At 42.0% G+C, this 27,964-nt stretch overlaps 2 protein-coding genes across 2 annotated transcripts; both read right to left on the bottom strand.

Moving 5' to 3' along the window:
* Positions 1 to 380: 380 nt before the first annotated feature.
* On the bottom strand, positions 381 to 1,220 carry LOC127794900 (uncharacterized). Its single transcript, XM_052326197.1, has one exon. It carries the CDS (start codon positions 1,154 to 1,156, stop codon positions 566 to 568), a length of 591 nt encoding a protein of 196 aa, XP_052182157.1. The 5' UTR covers positions 1,157 to 1,220; the 3' UTR covers positions 381 to 565.
* A 916-nt stretch (positions 1,221 to 2,136) lies between these two features.
* Positions 2,137 to 27,669, bottom strand: LOC127794899 (carboxylesterase SOBER1-like). The gene is made up of 6 exons (XM_052326196.1): positions 27,293 to 27,669; positions 4,216 to 4,268; positions 3,454 to 3,577; positions 3,237 to 3,358; positions 2,601 to 2,708; positions 2,137 to 2,484 (listed from the first exon to the last, which is right to left on the bottom strand). The coding sequence occupies exons 1-6, from the start codon at positions 27,582 to 27,584 to the stop codon at positions 2,395 to 2,397; spliced, it is 789 nt and encodes a 262-aa protein (XP_052182156.1). The 5' UTR covers positions 27,585 to 27,669; the 3' UTR covers positions 2,137 to 2,394.
* Positions 27,670 to 27,964: the final 295 nt, after the last annotated feature.

The raw sequence follows: 27,964 nt of genomic DNA, 5'->3' as shown, positions 1-27,964 counted from the left end.
GGAGAAGGAAAAGAAGACAGAGGGAAGACCCATCTCTCTCTCTCTCTCTCTCTTTATTTTTCTTGTACTATATGAAAATGATTAAGGGAAGAAAGAAAAGAAGACAGATGGAGGACCCTCCATGGTTGTAATCAAACCGTTCAGAGAGAGAGATGCTTATTCGGCTTCACCTCTTCGAATTATTCCAATCTAAACCACAATTTTCTCAGGAAAAATAAAAATAATTTCGGAGAAGAAGCTTTGGCGACTAGCGAAGTGATCTATCAACAAGAATGCAGCCGCGGTTGGAATGGCTGGGCAACCATCAATTTCAACAATCTGCCAGATCTTTCTCAACTTCTTGCTTGCCTTAATATATGTATATATAGATGGAGTAGAGCTTAGCACAATATAACAATAGCCATTGATTTAGGAGGAAAGGAAGCTAATCATTCAAAACTAGCAATTTTTACAGAGAGAGAGAGAGAGAGAGAGTAATTACAACCCCCAGGAAGGAACGGGGAAAAAGAAAGAAGATTAATAGCCAAGAACCAGTGAAGGAAAGTAGAAGAACAACCTACTCCTTTTAGGCCCAAACACTCCAAAGCTTCTCTCCAATGAAACTCACAAACTTCTTCATCGGCCCCTTGTCCAAACCTTCCTCTCCCTCATCGCCGCCGCCAAAAGCCTCCGCTTCGTCTCCGCCACCGCCGATTCTAGTTTCCTCCACCCATTCCGACTCACTAAACTCGTCCTTGTTAGGGCTCGATTCCGACCGCTTCAACTCATCCGACCCCTTCGAAGACCTCTTCCTCCTCTCTCTCTTGTTCTTCTCCTTCTTGCTCTGAGCCAACCCTTCTTCGAAAACATCGATAATTTCGTGAATCTGTTGGCGATTGGGCGAAGAGTCCCACTTCGCCCAGTAACTCATGTAACAGCCGAAGCAGCTGCAGCTAAAGGAAGGCGGGTGGTGGTCGCCGCCACCGATGGTGACGGTGGATGACAGGTTCCTGCGGTTGTTGCCGGAGGAGCAGGAAATGAGGTAGGCCAAGACTTCTTTGTCCTCCGGCGAGAGCGCCGCCGCGAGGGTCAAGATGGCGGCGGGGAGAAAAGCCAGGGGGTCGGAGATGAGCGGCGGCGATGGGTGGACCGTGCCTTTCCGGCAGAGCTTCTTCATGCTTAAAAGTAGGAGAGAATATTATATGTGATGAGAATGGGGAAAGGCTTGTGTCTTCAAGGGTAGCTGAGCCTTTATGGTAAGACAGAGAGAGAAGGCCCCGGAGAGGAGGCAGGTGACGTCATGGGAACTGGGGCGGGGGGAGTGCTCGTGTGCGACGCGGTCTTGGGAGTGATTGTGGACCACAGGTTCCGTTGATGCGGAATGGGATGATTGATTGGTGACGCAGCAGGGGACCCCTAGGCCAGTACTACTAATTTACACACGACTGATGGGACCTATCCACACACATAAATTCACCGATACGTCCCCTTCCCTCGCAAGTCTGTCTGTCTGTCCGTCCGTCCGTCCTTCCTTCCTCCTTTTAATTCACTCCCATTCCTCCACCGTCTCCTCTCCTCGCTATTGTCCATCCATCCGTCCAACCATCGCCTCGCTCTCAACTCAACAGCATCTACTACCACTACTACTCCTTTGATTGATTTAAATGCATTTCGTCGAGTTCAACATGCTCTACTTCTCTATCCAAATTTCCAGCTCAGAAATAATTTTTTTAAAATAAGAAGAAAATGCATATAAAATAACATTTTGCCTTTCAATTCCCACGCAGCGAGATGACTCACATGCTCAACTCTTTACAAAATAATGGGTGACAGTACATATAAAAGTAATCCTCCAAACCCTCACAGAACAAGGCTCCCTTACTGAAGTTGACATCCTAATTATTTATCAAAGTTTTTGAATCATATATACAATCTCCCAAGTTCCAACCCCCTTATTGGAGGCACCTCTCTGCTAAAGTCAACATGCTAATTCTTTATTTAAAATTTTGGGTCATATGGACAGCCCCTTTAAAAATATTCCAGTAAGAATGTGTACCAAGATGACGTCACAGTGCTGGGCAACTCATATGGTGGGAGGGCCCCCTTATCACTCGTGCCCATTATTCAGATAGAAGTAGCATGATACTGTCCTGTGAATTAGAAAACCCAAATTTAACTAATCTTAATGATAAAAAGCTGTATTGATAATACAAATCTGGGACAAGGCTGGCGTGCAGACTCTTTGGGGAGGGGCAGCCACCCTTGATCGTGGAAGGGGGAGCACAGACACTCACAGCAATGCCTCATACAATCAAGTAATTAGCCATATACAAAGATTTTAGAGAGCTGCAACAACCGCTCGGAGGAGAGGTCAAAGCTAAGGAAGCATACGAGAAGTCGATGGCATTCGGAGCTTTAGGAAGAGCCCTGCAGACGAGCCTTAATCCACGATTCCATGTAGCTCAGCTCTTGTTTGTTCAATTCATGGCCAAGACCTTGATATGCCTGCAAATTCATAACCAAACCACCCCAACAATGTATTTTGTTTTTGTTTTTTTGGCCCAAGAGTGATTAATTTATTAAGGATATACGCATAGATCAGGAGGAGATTTAAGAAATACCTTAAACTCGCAGCTTAGACCAGCTCTTTTGAGTGAAGCTAGGCCTGCCTGGCCGGCTTCAAAAAATACCGTTCTATCAGATGTACCATGAGACCACAAGATAGGTGTCTGCAAGTGGATTTGAACTTCAGAAGATCATTAGAAAAACACCAAAACATTTTAAAGAGACAATAGCATGAGCTTTACAAGACAAGGTAGCAATCCTGCCATTAGTTCTTAAAAGTAACGACATTATCATGCCTGCTAGACCTCAATATTTGTATTTTGGTCAACATGTGTTCATTTTGGCAAGCACGGTCTCACCATGAAGAGAATAAGCCGACACAAAAATAATCAATGCCATCCAAGAAGCCAACGGCATGAGCAATTAGGAGATGATTATGCCTACAATGATAGTGATTATAGCTATAGTTGTTGAAGTCAGGTTACACAGTAAACTTTCATGTTACTGCTAAAGCAGTAATTTTCTACATTTGCCACCTTCATAGCAAAGTATAAATGAACCTTTATCAATGAAAAACGATACTCTTATTAGGTGGTGGTTAAACATAGAATTAGAAAGTCAGCTAGGAAAACACGTTGAAAAGTTACAGGAGATTGTGTAATAGACAGTGCTTCGAATTACAAGAAAAGTACCCTTTTTGCATCTGGCGGTATTCTTTCTATTACTGATGAATTAAAAGGAATCCATCCAGCAAAAACTGCACCTCCTCCTAGGGTTTTCGGGTATAACAAAACACTTGCCAAGGTCAAAGCTCCTGCAAAACATTCCAATCTAACAAATACCTTTAGGAACAAATACAAAGATGCAGAAACCTTTCATGTAGAGAGAGAGAGAGAGAGAGAGAGAGACCTCCTTGACTAAACCCAGACACGAATATATTATCTGGATTTGTGCCAGCAGCCACCTCCTTGTCTATCATTGCATGCACATTCCAAACTGCTTTGAGGACACTATCTTCATCATTCCGCGAATCCTGTCACAAATTGGAAATCAAACATACACATTACCAAAGTGAATTGTAGGCTCCGGTATGCCATGAGCTCAATCTAGTGCATGGGCGTGTATAATCCGCCTTCTCATCTTGGCACACCTGAGATTATGTCATAACGTTTTCTTTGAAAAGTCAAAAAGTGTTCTCCAAGTAGTGATCATCCCTGAATGTATGTTATATAAGGACAAAAGGCAGAAATACTTAGAATCTTCTTCAAATATAATTAAGACAGATTATTTAGGCACCATTAAAGTTATAATGTCTATCATACAAAGACAATACACGTAATCTATCCAAAACCAATATAGATCGACAAGAAGAGATGAAAAGGACAGTCTAAAGCGACATTTCATTTTATACAAATACTGAAGGTCACGTGTCCAAGTTGTGGAAATAATCTTTTTGTAGAAAAGTGAGGGGAATGCTGCATACAAATATGACCCTCTCCTGACCCTCATAAAGTGGGGATTCTCATTCACTGGGACAACCTTTTCTAAAGGAATCCACTTATATACATCATATTTCTCAAAAAGTATGTTCAGTATACACAGGCCTTCCATGACAGCAACTCAATTTTCATAGCATGAAGGCGAATCAAGAAGAAGAGAAGCATTACTTACAACTGTGATTGGCAATTCAAGAATATCAAACCATGATGGCATCACAGAACCACCTGTGGAGAAAGCAAATAAGTATGCCACATTATTAAATAAAGAGAGATTATCCAATCATTTCAACAACAGGTTCCTATAGAATGCTATTCCCCACTCCCCAAAAAACATAATTAGTTGTGAAGGATGATAAAACTATTGAACAATTCAAACAGAAATATAATGATGCTGTTGAAAGAATGAGTCAAATACCCAGTCAAACAAAATCACTTTGTTACCATTAAATCAGCTTGCACGTTGAAGAATAAGCAAGCTGATTGACAGTTTTTTTTTTTTTTTTGTCACCATTTGCTCAACCCACTCATTCCTTAAAGCCTACAAATACTAAACCTATACTTCATTCTTCTACATAATATTAGCTCTGCCATTCTCTAAACATTGTTTTTCCTATCCTCTTCCTCTATTGCTCTGCTAATGTTGCTATAAATTATTTATGTTCTGTTGTTCATGCTCCGACTTGGTGAGTGCACATCAAGTTGAGGTGTCCGTTGAATCCTGGGGGATAGCCACCACTGACTTCATTTGCACCATGAGGGGCAGAATTATCCTTGAGGACAGTGTTCGTTAACACACCTTGGACTGTTTCATTCAATCAATTATTCCAACAATCTCAAGGATAAGTCCCAGTGGAGAGTGCCGACACTGTCATGACTGTCACCACCAATGGCTCTGTTCTGCCTGCCGTTGTCAATGGTTCTACTCCGTCTAGTGTTGTTCCAATGGTTACGACAATTCCTTTTGCCAAACCATTCCCTAACGTATCAAAGATCAAAGTTTTTGGTGGGAACAATTTCAACCACTGGTGTGAGAGAATTTTTTCAACACTTGACATGCATGGAGTGGCATTCACACTTACTGACTCCAAGCTTGAAGCTAATGCCAATGTCAAGATTTTGGACAATTGGACTTATGCCAATAAGGTATGTAGATATACAATTTTGCAAACTTTATCAAATGAGCTTTTTGATGTCTACTTATAATTACAAGGAAGCAAAGGAGCTTTGGGGGAGCATGATCAACAAGTATACTGCTGAGGATGCTGGCAAGCAAAAGTTCGCCATTTGAAAGTTCTATTGTTGGGATATGGTTGATGACAAAGACATGGCACAAATCAATGAGTACCACAGGTTGCTAAAAGATCTCAAAACTGAGAACATCCAGTTACAAGAGGAGTTCATTGTTGACCTATTGATCAAGAAGCTGCTGCAATCATGGAGCGACTATAAGAACAGGTTAAAGCACAAACACAATCAGCCATCATTAGTGGACCTGATCCCACACATCATCATTGAAGACACCAATTGAAAGGAGATGCAAGTTGCCAAAGCTAAGCACTAGCAACCAATGCTAACTTGGTGCGAGACAATAAAGCTCAAAATAAAAGGTAAGATAATAAACATTCTGATTACAAGCCTAAAGCTAACAAACCCATCTTCAAGAAAAAGGGAAACTGTTTTGTCTGTGGCAAACCAGGCTAACATGCACCTTAGTGCTGAAAGAAAGTGAGAAAGGATGATCCTCCTAAGCCAAAAGCAATTTGGTTGAAGGACGTGATGTTATAGCTGTGGTCATTTCTCAAGCCAACTTTGTGGCTGATCTTAAAGAGTGGGGAGTAGACCCTGGTGCGACAAGGCATATTTATTCAAACAAAGATGCCTTTACTTCCTACACTCCAATAGGAGGTGGAGATGAAATAGTCTACACCTTGGTGATTCACGGATAGCTCATGTTTTGGGAAAAGGCAGTCTTAGTCAAGCTCACATCTGGCAAGACTTTGGCCTTAAATGAGGTGTTGCATGTCCCTAACATTAGGGTAAATCTGGTCTCTCTGTCTTTACTTGGCAAAGTTAGGGTTAAGTGTCATTCAAGTCTAGCAAGACCGTAATGACAAAGAAAAATCTGTTTGCAGGGAAAGGCCATTGCAATCAGGGACTATTTATACTGAATATTTCTAATATTATTAATGAAAATGCATCTTCTTCTGCTTACTTAATTGACTCATTGGTAAGTGGCATGCTAAACTAGGACATGTTAGCATAGGCTATATTAAGAAAATGCAGTCTCCTGGTTTAATTATTGGTATTAACACTACATGCATGAATATGGTAGGTAATTTTGGTTCAGAATTGTGAAGACAGAGGAATGGAGGAAGAACAGAGGATAATTAGGAGAAAAAAGATAATTCTCATTACTCAACATCCCCGTACAAGTCCAATAAGGTCTCTTAAATAGACCTGTACAACATACCAGTAAACTAGAAAATAGGAAAATATCACTTGGAAACAGGAAACACAACAACCTGAAACAGTAACATGCTAACAACCCTGAAATACATGCCACCACTACTCTAACACAACTATTCTAATTTATTCTAACTACTAATTTATTCTGACTAAGTCAAATAACAAACTACCAACTAAAGAAGCTTGATCCCAGCCACCCTATGCGTCCTTTTCATGCCTTTCATGTCTTGCTTGCCACAATGGTCGTAACATTCCATCCCTCTGGATTTGTCCTTGTCCTCAAGGATGAAAATCTGGATACGAACGCAGAAACCTCCATTTATTTTCCCATGTTGCATCCTCAGCAGGAGCACCCATCCATTTTACAAGAATTTCTTCTTTCGGACGGTGATGACCCTTCTGGATTATTTGACTATCAATCACCGCTTCTGGTTGGGGCCACAAAGTGAAATCATCCGCAACTGGAGGTAGCTCAGGCATTACTGGTATTGAAGATCCCATATAATTTTTAAGCAAGCTGACGTGAAAGACGTTGTGAATTTGGGACCCTTCTGGTAGCTCTAGGCAGTAAGCTACAGGACCAATTTGAGCCAAGATTTTATATGGCCAATAATATCTTGGGGACAGTTTGAGGGAGCTACGAAAAATGACCAATTGTTGTCTATATGGTTGGAGGCGTAAAGAGACATAATCACCAACGTTGAATGTTACCTCACACTGATGCTGATCCGCTTGAACCTTCATACGGTTCTGGGCCATTACCAAATGATGGCGTAGCGCCTTCAAAACTGTGTCCTGATCTTGCAAAAGTTCATCAGCAGCCTGCGCCTTAGTAGTACCTGGAACATAGGAGAGCAAATTTGGTGGAGGAACTCCATAAACTGCTTCAAAAGGAGTGAGGCGTGTGGTGGAATGAACCGTAGTGTTGTTACTGTATTCCGCCCAAGCAAGCCAATCCAACCATTTTTTGGGCTGATCATGTGCAAAGCAACGAAGATGCTGCTCGAGGGTGCGATTGATCACTTATGATTGTTCATCCGTTTGTGGATGATAACTGGAACTCATACAGAGAGAAGTTCCTTGCATTTGAAACAAAGCTTTGCAAAAGGCACTAACAAAAACCTTGTCACAATCACTGGTAATGGATCTTGGCACCCCATGTAACTTAACAATTTGACTGAAGAATGCTTTAGCTACTGTTAAAGCTGTGAATGGATGCTTGAATGGAACAAAGTGAGCATATTTCGAGAAGCAGTCTGCCACCACCATTATAACTGTATACCCTTGTGAGGAAGGAAGGCCTTCAATGAAATCCATGGACATATCAGTCCAAATCTTTTTCTGGAAGTTCCAAAGGTTGAAGGAGTCTGGCTGGTCGCAAAGTCTTAGTTTTACATCGCTGACAAGTATCACAATCTTGGATAAGTTGCTTAATCGCCATTTGCATCCCTGACCAGCGCAAAACAGATTTAATACGGCTAAAAGTTTTTTGAAACCCAAAATGTCCCCCCACTGGTGATGAGTGATTATCGGCCAAGAGTCCAAGACTGCCGGAATTAGAGTCGAATTAGGACTCAAAAGAATTCGCCCCTTCTTAAACCAAACTCCATCCCTCTAAAGATAAAGGTGAGGAGTTTTATCTTGACATAACTTAACCTGCTCATAAAAAGGATCAGATAAAACTTCTTCTTGGAGAGTGACCCACCAATCAGAATTCAGTAGTGACACAGCATGGAACTCAAATTCTGCGATTCGAAATAGAGCATCCACTCCTTTGTTGTCAACCCCTTTTTTATATTGTATCTCATAATCGTACCCCAAAATTTTTGGTAGCCGACGTAGTTGTGTGGGCGTGGTAATGCGCTACTCTATGAGGTACTTCAAACTCCTTTGATCCGTTCACACTATAAAGGGTCTGCTAAGAAGATATGGCCTCCACTCACTGATACCCTTAACAATTGCCAACATCTCCTTGTCATAAGTTGATAATGTCAACACCATACTTTTCAGTGCCTCGCTAAAAACTGCAATGGGTTGGCCCTGCTGGGACAGAATCACTCCTATACCGGTTCTGCATGCATCACACTCCACTATAAATTGCTGAGAAAAATCTAGAAGCCGCAAAACTAGGGCAGTTGTTAGCGCTTTTTTAAGTTGAAGGAATGTTTGTTTTGCCTCAAAGTTCCAATGAAATCTAGCTTTGGAAGTTAACCAGATGAGTGGAGCGCGGCAATGATTCCAAGACCACTGATGAATTTGCGATAGCACTCAGTGAGGCCAAGGAATGCATGCACACCCTTCACTGAGGTTGGTACTGGCCAATCCTGAATGGCTTGAATTTTTGTTGGGTCTACCGAAACGTCGTTAGTAGTGATAATATGGCCGAGGTAGTCTACTCAAGTGGTGCCAAATCGACACTTTGATTGCTTTGCTGTCAACTGGTGAGCTGATAAAATCCTCAAGACCATTTATGAATATGCCATAAATGGTTCGCCCATCTCCTACTATAGATTAGGATATCATAAAAAAAAACAAGAACAAACTTATGAAGAAAAGGTCTAAAAATGTCATTCATTAGACTTTGAAAGGTTGTCAGGGCATTGGTTAAGCTAAAGGGCATGAATACAAATTCGTAATGGCCTTCATGAGTGCAAAAAGCAGTCTTGTGAATATCCCATTCCTTAACTCGGATTTGATGGTAACCGAAGCAAAGATCAATTTCGGAGAAAAACTGAGCATTGTATAGTTCAAGGAGCTCATCGATGACTGGAATCGGGTACTTGTCCTTAATTGTAACACTGTTAAGTGCCCTGTAATCAACAAAAAACCTCCAAGTTCCGTTCGCCTTTTTAACCAACAATACCAGAGATGAGAAAGGACTAGTATTGGGCCTAATAATTCCTTAATCAAGAAATTCTTGCACCATTCTTTCTATCTCAGACTTTTGATATTGCAGGTACCGATACGGTCGTACACTAACTAGTTCTTGGTCAGCCTTCAGAGGAATCCCGTGGTCATGGTGTTGGGTAGGGGGAAGGTTTACTGGCTCAACAAAGACCTCCGGAAATTCGGCAATTAGTTGGCTCAAGTCTGCTGGTTGGGCCATTGCCACCTGATTTCGTGCTTGGAAGCTGGTTTTGGTAGGAGCAGTAATTTGTAAGTAGTAACCCATGCCAGTTAGCTACTATAATTCGCTATTGTCTAAGGCCTCTAAGTTGGCTCGACGGAAACCATGAAGCTGGTGGTGCCAACCGTTGTGAGTGAAAGTCATTGTCAACTTGCAGTAGTCGATTTCTACTGGACCCAAAGTCTCTAACCATTGAACCCCTAAGACCAATTGACAAGCCGCTACTAGAAGGATATAAAAATCAGCTACAATGGTATGACCTTGGATAATCAATGCAAGATTCAGACATCTACCTGTGCACTCAATTTTTTCACAATTCCCAACCATTACCTGAAAGGATCGATCACCCACTACAGGAAGCGTCAGTTTGTTGACAATCAACTGGTCAATAAAATTGTGTGTACTCCCTCCATCAATAAGCACTGTGACTTCCTTGTTTCTAATTTTTTCAGACATGCGAAGAGTCTGTGGGTGATTGGTTCCCACCATTGCATGAAAAGAGATTTCATGCAATGGTTCAGTAGGTGGTAGTTCCCTGGTTTGGTGATCTTCACTTTCTAGGTTCATTGGGCAATCTTCTATCATGAAGAGTTGAGGACACTAACATCTATGGCCTGGTACATACTTCTCATCACAGTAGAAGCAGAGTCCCTTTTCTCACCGATCCCTCGCCTCTTACCCAAATATGCAACGAACAGGAAGGATTGGGGTTGGAAAAGTTGCTTTCTGGTTTGGGGAAGGACCAAGAAGTCCTGCTGTGGGGGTGTATGATAGGCCCCCGGTCCATTGGACCTACCAAAGGCGGCACAAGGGGCAGGGGCTAGAAGGTAAAATGGGTGGAGGATAGTAGGGGAAATAGCTGGTTTGTTGTAACAAACCAGCATGTGCTGCCAAAGGCAGTTATGCTGAGTAGGATGGGGTATAAATAAGAGAAAGAGAGTGAGAGAAGGGTGTGGAATTTTGTAGGAGATTGTTGGAGAGTTGGGGCCTCTCGAATGCCCTATTGTTCTTATTTTCCTTGTTGCAAATTATTGGAAAACCATTGATATTGATTGCTGTTGAACTTGCTATCTGGTATCCTATCAATTTGGTATCAAAGCAGTTGCCGATCACCATGGTAAACTTGAGCGAGAGAGTAGGGGACCTGGAGGAGAAGGTCGATACGATGAGGGGAGAGATTCAAGCCATAGATCGGAATGTCACGGAGATGCTCGAACAGTTTGCCATCATGCGAACAAGATGGGATGAACAGGAACGGGAGAGGAAAGCAAAGACCCATGGGGGCGAATGGCCAACGGAGTTTACCCCAGATTCTGAAGTGACCCCTGGAGTCAGCATGAACCGAAGAATGGAGGGGGGGCACGAGTGCCGGATGGAGGCAAGACGGGAGAGGTCGGCGGCTGGAGATGCCGACCTTCGAGGGAGACAATCCAGATGACTGGATTTTTCGGGCTGAGAGGTACTTCACCGTCAACCAACTGTCCGATGATGAGAAGATCAAGTCCGTTGCGTTGTGCTTCGCGGCAGGGGCCCTCGCGTGGTTCCAGTGGGAGTCTAGGCGCAGGGGAATTCGCAGTTGGGAGGGGCTCAAGCAAGGTATCCTCAACCGATTCCGCCCAACCCAAGAGGGGTCACTAGAGGAGAGGTTCTTGGCTCTCCGACAAGAAGGGACTGTCAAGGATTACCGGTTGATGTTCGAGACTTTGGCCGTGCCAGTGTCGGAAGTCTCTGAGGCGTTCCTGGAAGGCCATTTCATTAATGGCCTTAAGCCGGAAATACGGGCTGAGATCAGGGTACTGCAACCAAGGGGGTTGGATCGGATCATGTCGACGGCTCAATGTATTGAGGATAAGAATGCAGCCATGCTCAGCTGCAGTAGGACGTTTGGGCCAGCAAGGGGTAGTTTCTCTACCCATTCTATAACCAATGTTTTTCGACCCCCTCTCATACAATCAAGAAGCCCGACTCCTCATTCGAGAGTTGTTAGCCAGGCGAGCAACAAGCTGCCAGTGGCTAGGAGTGGCAGCAATGTTCCCTTTAAATGACTCAGCGAGGCTGAGTGGAAATCTAAAAGAGAGAAGGTTCTATGTTTCCGATGTGATGAGAAGTACTCTATTGGCCACCGGTGTAAGAACCGGGAGCTACAAGTTATGATGATTTATGATGAAGAGATGGAAGAGGAAGTAGTCGAGGCTGAAACAGGGGAAGGGAGGGAAGAAGAAGCGGGGCAAGGCAGCGAGGTCATTGAACTCTTAATGAATTCAGTTGTGGGATTGACAACACCACAAACCATGAAGTTGCAAGGGGACATTGAAGGGCAACCAGTGGTAGTACTCATTAATGGAGGAGTGACACATAATTTTATAGCAGCTGAGTTGGTGCAGCGGTTGGGGCTGCCAAGAACAGAAACGACCGGGTATGGGGTGATTATGGGGACGGGAATGGTAGTGCAAGGGGCTGGCATTTGCAAGGGGGTGAAATTGCACCTACAAAACCTACAAATTGTGGAGGATTTTTTGCCTTTAGAGCTGGGTAGCTCGGATGTTATCTTAGGAATGAAGTGGTTAGCCGCAGTTGGGAAAATGGTTGTGGATTGGAAAACTTTAACAATGAAGTTTCGAGTGGGGGGTATGGCAGTAACATTGCAGGGTGATCCAAGCTTAAGTAAAACCATGGTGTCTTTGAAGGCCATGCTGAAAGCTTTTAAGGGAAGTGGGGAGGGGATGTTGCTGGAGTTGGGAGCCATTACCGCAAAATTTGAAGAAAAGCAGAGGGTAATCCCAAGGTTGTTGCAAGGAGTGCTGAAAGAGTTTGAAGGGGTATTTTCTAATCCTGAAGGGCTGCCTCCACGCAGAAAAAGAGACCATGCTATTAACTTGATTCCAGGAACAGCACCCGTGCATGTGAGACCTTACCGTTATCCTTACATGCAAAAAAATGAGAATGAAAAACTGGTGGGCGAGATGTTGGGAGCTGGGATTGTGCAGCCAAGTTGCAGTCTATTCTCTAGCCCGGTGTTGTTGGTTAAGAAGAAAGATGGAGGGTGCCGGTTTTGTGTCGACTACAGGGCTTTGAACAAGGTCACCATTCCCGACAAATTCCCTATACCTGTGATTGAGGAGTTGCTGGACGAGCTGCATGGGGCTGTGGTTTTCTCCAAGCTGGATCTAAAATCTGGTTACCATCAGATTAGGGTCAAGGAGGGAGATGTTCCAAAAACGGCTTTCCGGACACATGAGGGCCACTACGAGTTCCTAGTTATGCCGTTCGGATTGACAAACGCGCCCGCAACCTTTCAATCACTAATGAATGATATCTTCAGGGAGTATTTAAGGCGCTTTGTTTTTTTTTATGATATATTGGTGTATAGTAAGAGTTTAGAGCAACACACAAAGCACTTACGTTGTGTTTTAAAAGTGTTAGCAGAAAATCAGCTACTTGCTAACAGGAAAAAGTGCTTGTTCGGGCAGCCGGAGGTTGAATACTTAGGCCACATCATTTCTCAACATGGTGTATCAGCTGATCACGCTAAGGTGCAAGCGATGGAAGAGTGGCCTACTCCTACAACAATGAAGGAATTGAGAGTTCTTGGGGCTCACGGGGTATTATCGGCGCTTTGTGAAAGACTATGGCAAGGCCCTTAACTGAACGGTTGAAGAAGAATAATTTCTATTGGGATGTGACAGCCGAGCAAGCTTTCCAACAACTTAAGGCAAAGATGATTTCCTTGCCCATGCTCGCTTTGCCAAATTTTGATAAACCTTTTGTGGTAGAGGCGGATGCTTCGGGGGAGGGCATGGGGGCTGTTTTAATGCAGAATCACCAACCCATTGCCTATTTCAGTCAAGCTTTCAATCAATTAGGGAGAACAAAATCAGTTTATGAGCGGGAATTGATGGCCATAGTCTTTGCGGTGCATAAATGGAGACATTATCTTTTGGGAAGGAAATTTGAGGTTTGGACTGACCAAAAGAGCCTCAAATACTTGATGGAACAGCGGTTGGTAAGCCCCGAATATCAGAGATGGATGGTGAAACTAATGGGATTTCAATTTGAGATTCATTATAGACCGGGGTTTGGAGAACAAGGCCGCTGATGGGTTATCACGCATCAACCATACAGCTGCCTTCATGGCTTTGACAGTCCCACAAGTAATCCAACTGGATCAATTGGCCCGTGAAGTAGGAGCAGATGTCAGGGTGCAGCAAATTATCAAGGATCTACACACTGATCCTGCTTCCCAACCCAACTTTCAGTGGATGGGCAGCCAACTGCTATACAAAGGGAGGTTGTACATACCCCAAGGGTCATCTCTCATTCCATTGATTTTACATGAGGGACATGATGGCAGTCTCGGGGGGCATTCAGGGTTCTTGAAGACTTACAAGCGAGTGGCGGCTAGTGTTTATTGGCAAGGGATGAAGAAGGACATTCACAACTATGTGAGTAATTGTGCTACTTGCCAACAGAACAAATTTTCAGCTTTAACACCTGGGGGATTGCTGCAGCCTCTCCCCATCCCTAACCAAGTTTGGAAAGATATAGCTATGGACTTTATTGAGGGGTTACCTAGGTCGGGCAAAATGGATTCAATATTGGTTGTAGTAGATCGACTGAGTAAATATGGGCACTTTATCGGGCTGAAACATCCATTTACTGCAGGGGAAGTGGCTGGAAATTTTGTTAAGGAGATAGTAAGGTTACATGGCCTGCCAAGGTCCATTGTATCGAATAGGGACAAAATTTTCATAAGCCGATTTTGGGAGGAATTGTTCCGCCTCCAAGGTACTAAACTACATCAAAGCACCGCCTATCACCCACAAACTGATGGGCAAACAGAGGTACTGAATCGGACCTTGGAAACATATTTGCGTTGTTTTGCTTCCTCTCAACCGAAATCTTGGTCCATGTGGCTGCCTTGGGCTGAACTATGGTACAACACATCCTACCACACAGCTGCAAGGACGACCCCTTTTCAGGTGGTGTATGGTTGAGAACCTCCAGCCTTGGTGAGGTTTGAAAGAGGTACCATGCCGGTGTCCATGGTGGAGCGGCAATTAGTTGAACAGGATAAGATTTTGGATGACTTGAAGACTCAATTGCTGAGGGTTCAATCAGTAATGAAGAGAGGTGCTGAATGAAGAGAAGAGAGGTAAACTTCAAAGTGGGGGACTTGGTTTATTTGAAATTACGGCCATATCGTAGAAAATCGCTGGCTGGTTGCTCCAACGAGAAATTGGTGCCTCGATTTTATGGTCCATTTGAAGTGGAAAAGGAGGTAGGACCGATTGCTTACAAATTAACACTGCCCTCCCATTGCAACATCCACCCCGTCTTCCACGTGTCCCAATTACGCGAGGCAAGAGAGGCATTGAGGGCTAGTGTGCAAGTTCCCAGCCAGCTGAGTGCAGATTTGGAGCTGTTGGTGGAACCCGAGGCAGTTCTGGGGGTTTGATCAGGAACAGGAAGTAATCTACAAGGCAAGGAGGTTTTAATTCAATGGAAGGGGCTGCCCCCTTTAAACGCAACATGGGAACCAGTTCACCTCCTTCAGCAACAATTTCCAGATTTCCACCTTGAGGACAAGGTGAAAGTGAGCGGGGGGGGGTAATGATAGGCCCCTGGTCCATTGGACCTACCAAAGGCGGCACAAGGGGCAGGGGCTAGAAGGTAAAATGGGTGGAGGATAGGAGGGGAAATAGCTGGTTTGTTGTAACAAACCAGCATGTGCTGCCAGAGGCAGTTATGCTGAGTAGGATGGGGTATAAATAAGAGAAAGAGAGTGAGAGAGGGGTGTGGAATTTTGTAGGAGATTGTTGGAGAGTTGGGGCCTCTCGAATGCCCTATTGTTCTTATTTTCCTTGCTGCAAATTATTAGAAAACCATTGATATTGATTGTTGTTGAACTTGCTATCTGGTATCCTATCAGTGTATTGGTTCTGCTGGGAAGGGGCTATGTTGGAAAGTCTGAATGCACTGCCACTGCCAACCTTCTTTTGTAAGGAATTACGTTCGATCGAAGCATGCAACTCCGATTGTGTCCGACAGAGTTTTTGGTTGTTTCACCTTGACATCCAATCGGATGTTGTCTCGCAGTCCAGCAATAAAACATCCCATAATAAACTGCTCAGGAAGGTTGTCCACTGAGTGAGAGAGTTTTTCGAATGCTTCTTGGTAAGCTGCCACCATTGAGGTTTGTTTGAGACAGGTCAAAGCTTTTGATGGGTCCTCATAATTCGTTGGTCCTAACCATAGGTGGATTGCCTTCATACCCAAGTAAGAGGTCCACGGAATTTTGTTAACCACCTGTGCCATTGTAGGGTGATCCCTTCCAAATGAAATGATGCAAATTGTACCTGTTGTTCCGGGGCTGCCTTCTTAAATTCAAAAAATTGCCCTGTCTTATGGATCCAACCAAACGGGTCCTCACCATTGAAATTTGGGAAGGTCAGTTTCAGGTGGTGGTGTCTATCGGGGAAGGTTGAAGTGTTTGAGGTGGTGGTTTGCGCAGCTGGGTGAGAGGATTCAGCAGGTGCAAACAGATTGGTTTTGGATGCAAAGGTGTGTGAAACTTGTGACGCGCGAAGAGATTGAATTTCTGATAATATGGTCTGCAGAGCAGCATGAACTTGATCCAAACTGGACTCCTGACAGCCTAAAATCTCCTAAACCCTCATTACAAAATTCAGCATTTGTTTGATTTCGGGTAGCCATGTTTCAAGCAACCAGGCTCTGATTCCAAATGGTAGGTAATTTTGGTTCAGAATTGTGAAGATAGAGGAATGCAGGAAGAAGAGAAGATAACTAGGAGAAAGAAAATAATTCTCATTACTCAACATCCCCGTACAAGTCCAATAAGGTCTCTTAAATAGACCAGTACAACATACCAGTAAACTATAAAATAGGAAAATATCACTTGGAAACAGGAAACAACAACAACCTGAAATGGTAACATGCATAACAACCCCGAAATACATGCCACCACTACTCTAACACCACTATTCTAATTTATTCTAACTACTAATTGTCAAGAGTGTTGGTGACAGTAGGATTACACTTCTTAATCCGGCGGTATTTGAAGAATTGTAATAGACGTGAACAGAGAAATGGGAGAGATTGAGACTGAAATTGTGAAGAAGAGAAGGAAGAGCAAGAAGGTAGATAGAAATCAGATTGTAAAATTCATATGGATACCTCCCCAAGAGAGTCCTGGGTTGATATAGCTGGGTGGCCACGCCACAGGTGATCCTCACCCTCCTAACGGCTGTAACCACAAGTTTTGTCCTATTTTAGCCCCCCTCCACGTGGGGAATCTTAGCTAACAAACTAACACTAGAGTTACAATAATACCCAGAAAAGGAAACAGTAAGGAAAACAGAAAAATTACAATGCAAAGAAATTTTAAAATTCTGCTAATCAGGGACGGTCGAGACACTAATTTATTCTGACTAAGTCAAATAACAAACTACCAACTAAAGTGGCTTGATCCTAGCCACCCTATGCGACCTTTGCATGCCTTTCATGTCTTGCTTGCCACAATGGTCGTAACATAATAAATGTGAGATCTGTGCTGAGACTAAATTGACTAAGAAAACATCAGCACCTGTATGTAGAGAATCTAGATTGTTAGATTTAATCCATACAGACTTAGGTGATCTAAGCATACTATGACAAGAGGTGGTAAAAGGTTTTATGTAACATTTATAGATGAGTATTCAATATATACAAAGATTTATTTGATTAGAAATAAAGAGGAGGCTTATAACATGTTCTTATTATACAAAGCTGAGGTAGAAAACCAATTGAAAAGAAAAACAAAAAGAGTTAGATCGGATAAAGGAGGAGAATATGTGTTGTTTAATGATTATTGTGAGAAAGAAGGAATACATGAGATTACTCCTTATTTAGGGTAGGAGAATATGTGTGTCACTGCTATGGCTATTTTGCATTCTTGATTTCGGTCTTATTCTGTTTTATTCAAGAGACTATGCTGTGTTTTATTCAAGAGACTATGCTGTGTCACGGCTATGGCTGTTCTGTTTTTTTATTTTAATTGTTGGATTAATATTCCAACTATTAATTCTGTTAGGATTAGGAAGGCCACGTGTAAAGGCCTTAGGAAAAGGACAAAATAGTTTGTTGTAACCACTAGAAGGGGGATGATCTGCTGCATCCACACCCACACCAAGCACCTATATGTACTCATCCCATTCCGTGGGAGAAGGCATGCAAAAACTAAATACAACATTATCCTATTTTCTCTCTATCTCTATCTCTATCTCTATCTCTCTCTCTCTCTCTCACCTCATTCAATTCTCTCTTTTTCCTCTGTTCTTCTATCCTCCCTACTTAATTCACCCTGCTGATCTCTTGAACCTCACCGAATCAAGGGAAGTTCATTGTCTCTATCTAGGACAGTGACAATTTGGTATCAGAGCTCGGTCCCAGCAAGAATTATAGGAAGTTATGGCAAAAGGAATCCGCATGAAGAACATGGAATCTCAACTGCAACAAGTCAGCTCCTCCATGTCCAAAGTCCAGAGGCGAGTCAGCCAACTTGAGTTGGGAAATGGTCGCAACCATGAGGCGATCATGGCAATCGATCATAAGTTGGAAGGTTCGATAGAAGGTTTGGAAAGGAGACTAAATGGAATGCTGGTACAGATGCGAAAAGAGATGGCGTAAATGAGGGAGGAGTTAGGTGCGCAACTTCAACAATTTATGTTGATGTTCACATGACAAAACTCCGTGAGTCTGGCTCCAGAATTTCCTCCCAGAAATAGAACCGAGCCTCTCTTAAGAAACAATATAATAGTACGATGTCCAGAGACCCCCAATATAGGAGGAGAACAGGATGAAGAGGGGGAAATGATGCTACCTAGGGGCCGTATGGAGCAGACCCAATGACAGCAACCGGGGTTTCCCATACCCAGGATGGAGATTCCCATCTTTGAAGGAGATAATCCTCGTTGGTGGGTAAGAAAGTGTGAAAAAATGTTCAAATGGTACGACATCCTGGAGGTTAGAAGGGTATCCTTAGCTGCTGCTTACTTTGACGACGTAGTTGATACATGGTATCAAGGGTGGACTAGTGTGAGAGACCATCCTACTTGGGGAGAATTCGCTGAGAAATTATGTGAGAGGTTTGGGGAAAGGAGTATGTCTGATATAGTGGAAGAGTTTAATAAACTCAAACAGGTGGGGAGTTGAAGGCTTATTTAAAAGGATTTGAGGAGCTTAGATCTCTTATGAGTAGCCATGATCCTCATCTATCGGAGGCCTATTACGTGTCTAGCTTCTTGAGTGGCTTAAGTGAAGATTTAAGACCTATGGTCAAGATGATCAGACCTCGAACGGTTGAACAAGCAGCAGAAAGTGCTAGACTACAAGAGATGGTAGTTGAAGCCTTGATGAAGAAACAGAGGCAGCAAAATAAGGCTATGACGATGGGAACCTCCTACTAAGGGGGCAAAGGATTAAACCGTGATTGAGCCGTTAATACCTTAGGGATTAGGCAGACAAGAATACCCCACTCTACTGGGAGGTTTAACGACCAGAGGAGGCAGCCTAAGTTGTGTTTTAGATGCGGGGATAAGTACCTTTCGAGACATCAATGTAGGCGATAAATTCTCCTATTGGAGGGAGACCCGGGAGAAGGAATGGAAGGAGTGGAAGAAACTGAGAAGTGTGAAGAATTGGGGGAAGAAGACAATGGGGAGATCTCACTCCACCCATTGAAAGGAGTAACAAACAACAACATAATCGAAGTGGAAGGGAAGGTGAAGGAGAAGAGCCTAATGATCTTAATAGATAATGGAAGCACTCACAGCTTCCTTGATGAAGGTAATGCTAGGAGATTGAAAAGCCCCTCTCGGACACTCCACCCCTTAGTGTGACAATGGCTAACGGGGGTAGAGTGATTAGCAAATCAGTCTACCTGAGATTCAATGGGGAGATGCAAGGGGAAGAGTTTGAAGCTGACCTTAGGCTTCTTCAGCTGGGAGGGTGCGACGTGGTCCTAGGGGTTGACTGGATGAAGGGAGTCAGTCCCATCAGTTTTGACTTCAATCGAATGGAGGTGTCCTTTGAGAAATGAGGAAAAAAGATGACACTTAAAGGAGGAAGAGAAATAGGAGCTTGTAGGATGATAACAGGGAGGAGTCTACATCGAGTCATTCGAAACAAATGAAGTAAATTAGCTTAATTGTTTTCGATTATGGCAGTGGAAGAAAGGCAGGAGAAGCTGAGGTGTGGGGAGCTAACCTTATCCATCAGCAATGATTAGAGAAAGATTGGCTAGGTACACTCTCACTACCTTATTGATAAACTGCTAGTGGAATTTAGGGACTTATTTGCTGAACCTAATATCCTACCTCCCACCCGAAACATAGACCATTCTATCAACCTTAAACCAAACTCCGAACCAATAAACATCAGGGCCTACCAGTACTCGCCTATTTAGAAAACAGAAATCGAAAAGATGGTAAAAGAAATGCTAAACCAATCCTTTATAAGGCCTAGCCACAGCCCTTTTGCCTCACCGGTACTTCTAGTCAAGAAGAATGATGGTTCTTGGCATTTTTGTATAGACTACCGGCAATTGAATGCCTTAACTATAAAAGACAAATTTCCTATACCCCTTGTAGAATATCTAATGGATGAGTTACATAATGCCACTATTTTCTCCAAGCTAGACCTTAGATCAGGCTATCACCAAATCAAAATGAGATCCGAAGATGTCTATAAAACTGCCTTTAGAACCCATCATGGACATTTTGAATTTTTAGTGATGCCTTTCGGACTCACCAATGCACCAGCTACCTTCCAATCCCTCATGAACCAAATATTTGAGCCTTATTTGAGAAAATTTGTACTAGTCTTCTTTGATAACATTCTTGTTTACAACCCGACCCTTGAGCAGCACCTATCCCACCTAAGAACCACCCTAGAAGTCCTCAAATCCAACCGGCTTTTCATCAAAAGGTCTAAGTGTTGCTTTTGCCAAGATTAAGTGGAATATTTGGGCCACATAATATCAGGAGATGGGGTTAGGACGGAACCAAGGAAGGTGGAAGCCATGGTCAATTGGCCCAAACCCACGAACTAAAAGGCTTTAAGGGGATTCCTCGGCCTAACTAGATATTATAGAAGGTTTGTCAAGAGTTATGGCATCATCAGCAGACCCTAATTGACCTGTTGAAGAAGGGGAATTTTAGATGGGGTGAGGAGGCCGAAGTAGCTTTTAAAAAGCCTAAGGAATCAATGAGCACAGTGCCAATCTTAGGGCTACCAAATTTCAGTGAAACCTTGGTATTGGAGACTGACGCTTGTGGAGTGGGTGTAGGGGCAATTATATTGCATAAGGGAAGGCCACTAGCATTCTTGAGCCAGGTCTTAAGCACTAGGCACTTGGGGTTGAGCATCTATGAGAAAGAATTCCTAGCAGTGTTAATGCATGTGGAAAGGTGGCGACGTTATCTAGAAGGAGGCAAGTTTACCATCAAAACAAATCATGAAAGTTTAAAATTTTTACTATAGCAGAAGTTACAAACTCAACTACAAAAGAGGGATATGGCCAAGCTGATGGAACTCGATTATTCCATACAATATAGGCGAGGCAAGGAAAATATAGCAGCTGATGCACTATCAAGGTGCCAAGAGGAAGGCAGTGCGGCAGCCATTACTAGAGTGGTTCCTAAATGATGCCAGGAAGTTGTTGATAGCTATGCCAACGATGAGCAGATTAAGGAGTTACTAGAGAGGCTGGTGATTGAGCCTAATGGGGCTGGTAACTACACTCTAACGAAGGGGATGTTGAGGTTCAAACGCAGACTTGTCATAGGGAGTAAAGGAGACCTTAAGACAAAAATTTTATAGTCCTTGCATGACTCACCAGTGGGGGGATACTCTGGGATTCAAAATACCTATCTCAAAGTTAAGCAGTTGTTCTATTGGCCCAAGATGAAAATGGAAGTAAAGAACTTTGTGTTAGCTTGTGATATATACAAGAGATGTAAATTGGAGAATGTGGCTTACCCAAGTCTCTTATAACCTCTACCGATACCGAATCGAGCTTGGGTTAGTGTGAGTGGATTTTATCGAGAGACTACCCAAATTAGAAGGGAATGATAGTATTATGGTTGTAGTGGATTGTCATGGTCCTAGGGTTTAGCCTAGGACTAGAATGGAAATCAGAAGGATCCGATTCATTTAAAATCGAGAACAAAATGTATAGAGGGAAGATTGAAGAAGAATGGGGGAGAAATTAGAAAGAATGGAGGGAGAATGGAAGAAGAACGAGAGAGAGAGATTAGAGAGAAATCTTGGAAGAAAATTGAGAATTTAATATCAAAATCAGAATAAAATCCATCCAACCTCAGCTGAGGCTTAAATATAGCCTAATAGCCTCCCACATACTCTCATGTGCAATATAACAACTAGTCTAACTGCCTATAGAATAGGACAAAACACTATAACAGAAAGAAAGAAAAGAAATTACAATTATTGTATATTGTATGCTAACTCCTACTATTATATTTACTAATATATCCTTGGGTAATTCCTAGGGTCATGACATGGATCGGTTCACAAAGTTTGCTCAGTTTATAGGGCTAGCTCACCCTTACATAGCCAAGGAGGTGGCTAGGGTGTTTATGGACAGAGTAGTATCGCAGCATGAGGTGCCGGGGATCATCATATCAGACTGTGATAAAGTATTCACAAGTCATTTCTGGCAAGAGCTTATGGGGTCTATAGGGATTAAACTCAACATGTCAACCGCATATCATCCCCAAACTGAAAGAGTCAACCAGGTGCTGGAAACCTACCTAAGATGCATGTGTATCCAGCAGCCCAAGCATTGGCATAGATGGATAGCCTTGGCACAGTGATGGTATAATTTCACCCACCACACATCCCTAAAAATGTCCCCATTTGAGGCATTGTATGGGTGCTTGGCACAGTGATGGTATAATTCCACCCACCACACATCCCTAAAAATGTCCCCATTTGAGGCATTGTATGGGTGCAAACCACCACTGTTACCCATAGTTTTGAAAGGCGCAAGGTGCAAAGGGTCCTGAAGCTTGAGGAGCACGAAGCGAGGCGTGCCTTTGCGAAGCGAGACCCACTTTGTAGAAAAAAAACTCAAAATCTTGTAAAATCATAAAAAAACTATCAAATTATCAATAATAACACATGCATATCATTAATAATTCATTATCTTCAAATTCTAAACTAACATCATCAAAGTTGATTCATTCATCATGCAAATTCTAAACTAGAAACATCATCAAAGTTCAAACTTAAAGTCTCAAACTCAAATAAGTACCAATCATCATGCAAAGTTCTAAACAAACATATAAACACTACAAGTCCACAATCAATAAAGAAGTTTTAATCAATCATCATCAAGGAGATCATCAACATCAAGGTCGATATCTTCATCATCCCCTTCAATCAAGAAAATGTTTTCATTTTGAAAAATGCTATTTTTCTAAGTCTGGAAGATTAACGCATTATAAGGAGACATATAAGAAAATGTTTTCATTTTGAAAAACTATCTCCCGATATTTTGATAGTTAATATTCATTGTTGTTAAAATGATTTTTAATGAATTTTTCAAGAAATAGTAGGTATGTATTTTGGGGGTGGTAAAATCGCTAAATCCTAAGTTTGTAGTAAAACCAAAATTTTATTTTCTTATTGTTATGGATTTTAATTTTTTAGATATTTTTATTGAATCCAAATGGGGGGCACTTTCTTATTTACATTTATGTTGTAATGTATACATGTTGGAACTGAGAAGAGGGGAGGAATTGGGCTGCCTAGGTTTTAATTAAAACCTAGGTTTCATGAGGCGCGCCTCTCGCCTTGGCACCTCACCATGCAAGGTGTGCGCCTCACTGAAATAGCCTCGGCTCGGCTCAGGCGAGGCGCTGAACTGGCACCTTACGCCTAGGCGTGCCTTTAACAACTATGTTGTTACCTGCCACAGGAGGACAAGCAACAGAGATAGTAGTGGAGGAATACTTACAGCAAAGGGGGATAGTTTTACAACAATTGAAGCAGGAGTTGGCATCAGCCCGGAATCGAATGAAACAGTATGCTGACAAGAAGAGAAGTGATCGAGAATTAGAAGTGGGGGAAAGGGTGTATCTCAAGCTACGGTATCCGCACTTGAAGACCCTCAATCAAGAGTCGGTGTCTAAGTTGAGCCCCAGGTATTTTGGTTCGTTCAGCATAACTGAAAGAATAGGTAAGGTGGCTTACGAGCTTCAATTACCCGAAGGCACCCACATACACCCGGTTTTCCATGTATCCCTGTTAAAGAGATCAACCGGGGCAAAGCCAGCTGGACAGGTCTTACCAGCACCACCTAAGGGGAAGGAAGGTCAGATGGAGCCATAAGCTATTTTGAACAGAAGAGTGGTACACAACCAAGGAGTCCCTCTCATCTAAGTGCTGGTGAAATGGGAGCAAGGGAGTAACAAGGACAACACATGGGAGTATGAGTATCTACCAAGTCTGTTGCAACGTTTTCCAAGAGCTGCGAGCCTCCTTAGCATTTCTTGAGAACAAGAAATGTTCTAAGGGAGGGGAAATTGTCACGGCTATGGCTATTTTGCATTCTTGATTTCGGTCTTATTATGTTTTATTCAAGAGACTATGTTGTGTTTCTTTATTTTAATTGTTGCATCAATATTCCAGCTATTAATTCTGTTAGAATTAGGAAAGCCATGTGTAAAGGCCTTAGAAAGAGGACAAAATAGTTTGTTGTAACCGCTGGAGGGGGAATGATCTGCTGCATCCACGCCCACACCAAGCACCTATATGTACTCATCCCATTCCATGGGAGAAGGCATGCAAAAACTAAATACAACATTATCCTATTCTCTCTCTCTCTCTCTCTCTTGCGCGTGCGCCTCATTCAATTCTATCTTCTTCCTCTGTTCTTCTATCCTCCCTACTTAATTCACCCTGCTAATCCCTTGAACCTCACCGGTTCAAGGGAAGTTCATTGTCTCTGTCTAGGACAGTGACAATGTGTTGTTTAATGATTATTGTGAGAAAAAAGGAATAATACTGAGATTACTCCTCCTTATTCCCCTGAATCAAATGGTGTAAGCTAAAAGGAAACATAGGACTCTTAAAGAGATGATGAATTCTTTACTTGTTAGCTCATCTGCACCTAATAACCTATGGGGTGAGGCTATATTGTCTACATGTCATCTACAAAATAGGATTCCTTTAAGAAAACTAGCAAGACAACTTATGAATTATGGTGGGGTCACCCTCTTAATTTGAAATATCTAAAAGTGTGGGGGTGTCTCACTAAGGTTATGCTTCCTAATCCCAAGAAAAGAAAAATAGGGTTAAACACTTCTAATTGCATATTTATTGGTTATATTGATCATAGTGCTGCATATGGATCCCTTGTTTTGAGAAGTGATGTTCTTGATTGCAATACTATTATTGAGACAAAGAATGCTGAATTCTTTGAACATATTTTTCCACTATTTGATAAAATTTTTCATGTATCTGTTGCTAGAAATAACTTTGAAAGTATTGATGGGGTTTTGAGAGAATAAAAGACAAAGAAAAGAATTTTCTTTTGGAAATGATCTTTATGGTTATTGAAAATGATCCTTTGACTTACAATATTAGTCATGGAATTGACAAGCCATGACATTACAATATTGTGTTCTACCTTCCATGTCTTGTACTTCAAATCTGTTGAATTTGATTTAGGGGTTTCACCATTAAGATAGTCATCTTTTCCTCTGTCACTTATGAACATCATAACAGAATGTCCATTAGAACGAGGAACAGCAAAAACTTGAGAGGAAGAAGTAGAGACTTATGTGGTGAAGGATGCCATTGCGACGATCTAGGAGTTTTTGAATTAAAAATGCTCCGATACCATGAAGAAATTTGGACTGTAAAACTCCTTAATCTATTATTCGGATTTGACACATATATATTACAAATGATAACTGCCCCTATGAAGATAGTAAAACACAAAAAATTGCCTAACTTAGAAAAACAAATAACTGTATAATGAATCAATTAAATTGTCACTATTATTTTGCCTAACTACCTAACTGTTCCTATATTTCTGCACATGGTTTTCTACCATTGCTATAAATTATTTCTGTTCTGTTGTTCATGTTTTGACTTGGTGAGTGCATGGCAAGTTGAGGAGTTCGTTAAATCTTACGGGATAGTCGCCGCTGACTTCCTTTGCACCATGAGGGGCGGTATTATCCTTGAGGACAGTGTTCGTCAACATGCCTCAAACTATTTCATTCCATCAATTATTCCCAACAAAAACAAAAGGGTACAAGCCACAAGGAGACCCTTTCCCAAAAATCTCTACCTTCCAATACATGAGACTTTTTTAATTCTTTTGGATGACAAAGACTCGCAGCTTTTAAGGAAGAAAAACAAGAGAGTGACACAAGACCAGGAAACCTGTCCCACGTGCTTATTTCTTTCATGCAACCACGAGAATGTAAATTGTTTTGACTAAGGTGGCTGTATTATTGGATATATATATATAATTCAAGTGAGTGATTGTGTTATTTATATAGATCTTTCTGCAATATTTTATCCATGAGCCAACTTCAGTCCATGGAGCTTTAGCCTTATGAAGCCTACACGACAAGACTTCTAGACCTTTTTCAGAACAAGTAACTTTTTGACTTTGACATTATGAAATTAGACCTATTACCACTTTTTAGCATACTTCATATCAGATGCAATTTTCTTGAATGCAAACTCTGTAACTAAAAACACACCAAATGACCTTGAAGACAATAGCACAACTTCTTCGATTTGGGATGCTTAACCCAGCTTCTCTACTGGGATCAGTTTCAAATTGAATTAGAGATCTCATAACTAATAATCAAATGATAGCACAGCTCATAGGACCATTAGATTTTTTTTTCCTTTTTTTATTAAGTGAAGACAATTTTTCTTGGAAAACAAATATAAGGACCTTGAGCTGTTTGACACTGCTTGTAAAATGAAAACATTTTCTTATGGACTTGTAGTTGTAGATCGAGTAATCTAGCTAAATGAGAAGCTATTACTTTTGGCATCAAGGGATACCAATTTAACCCTCTCCCCCACTTTGACTCTTGCTGTTCCATCTTTTACATTATCTAAACAAACAATCGTTTCTGTGGAGGAGAGAAATTAAACCGCTCATCAGGTCCTGATCAAGCCCCTAAAAAACTATTCAAAATGACGTACAAGATTTCAATTGCAGATTAAGGTTTGTTTAATCTCTCTGGAATCTCTGATATGCTCCTGCTTCCGGGATCGATAATTCGTCCCAGTTAAAAACTCTAGTGTAATTTAGATTGATGGAACAGCATATAACACTGATCAGAAAATACCAGAAACCGTCATAAGTACAGAATTTCACAGTGATCAAACAATGCTTTCACAATAAATCAAAATTAGTTTCCAGTATCACAAAATTGTAACAAAAAAAAAAAAGCAATTTTTCCCCATTCTTCAAAAGAAAACCATGACGTAATTAGAAATAAATCAAAACGAAAACCTAATCCACAAAACGTAACGTTTACACGCATATCCAAATCCAAGCATTATAAATTAAAAAAAAAAATGCATCAATGCATCGCCTTACCGTAGCAGGTGACGGGGCTGGCAGGAGCGGAAGGGAAAGACCAAGCGGCGCTTCTAAGCTCGGGAGAGGTGAATACGTCCTCGAGGGGCTCATTGGCGGAGCCGCTGTCTCCCAGGCCATGAAGCCAAAGAACGAATCTCCGGCCGGCGGAGGCGGGCCGGCGAGGAGCCGAGTGCAGTGGTTTACTGGACTGAAACTGAGAGAGCCACTGCGCCACGAAGATGGTAGTAGCGAATGTAACAGCTAGAAGCGCCACAGGTTTGGCCAACAAAGCGCAGCGAGATCTCCTCATCGCCCCGACGTCGTGGGTGGCGTTTCTCTTTTGCTGGGAATTTGGTAGCGCAGGTGCGAAAAGACTTCACTAACCCGGAGTCCCCACAGTATTTACAAACACCCCAAGATCCGTTAATAGGCGGGGCGTTACAAATGGAATGTAAACGTAACAAAAGTTCTAAAAGAGCTTGCTATGAAAGCTAAAAATTTTCTAGTAAACTATTTGAGCTTTAAAACTTAAAAGGGTATTTTAGGATATGTCTTGTTCTAAAAAATATTTTTTAATTTTTAATTTTTATTAAATAATTAAATATCTCATTAAAAAATTAAAATTTGATTTTTTTAACTTTATACTATAAATTAAAAAATATATTTTTAAAAATAAAGACTATGACTTTT

The sequence above is a fragment of the Diospyros lotus genome, chromosome 2 (genome assembly GCF_014633365.1).
Source record: "Diospyros lotus cultivar Yz01 chromosome 2, ASM1463336v1, whole genome shotgun sequence".
Classification (NCBI taxonomy): Eukaryota; Viridiplantae; Streptophyta; class Magnoliopsida; order Ericales; family Ebenaceae; genus Diospyros; species Diospyros lotus.
The sequence above is the reverse complement of the archived record's forward strand: the minus strand, read 5'-3'. Positions and strand labels throughout refer to the sequence as shown.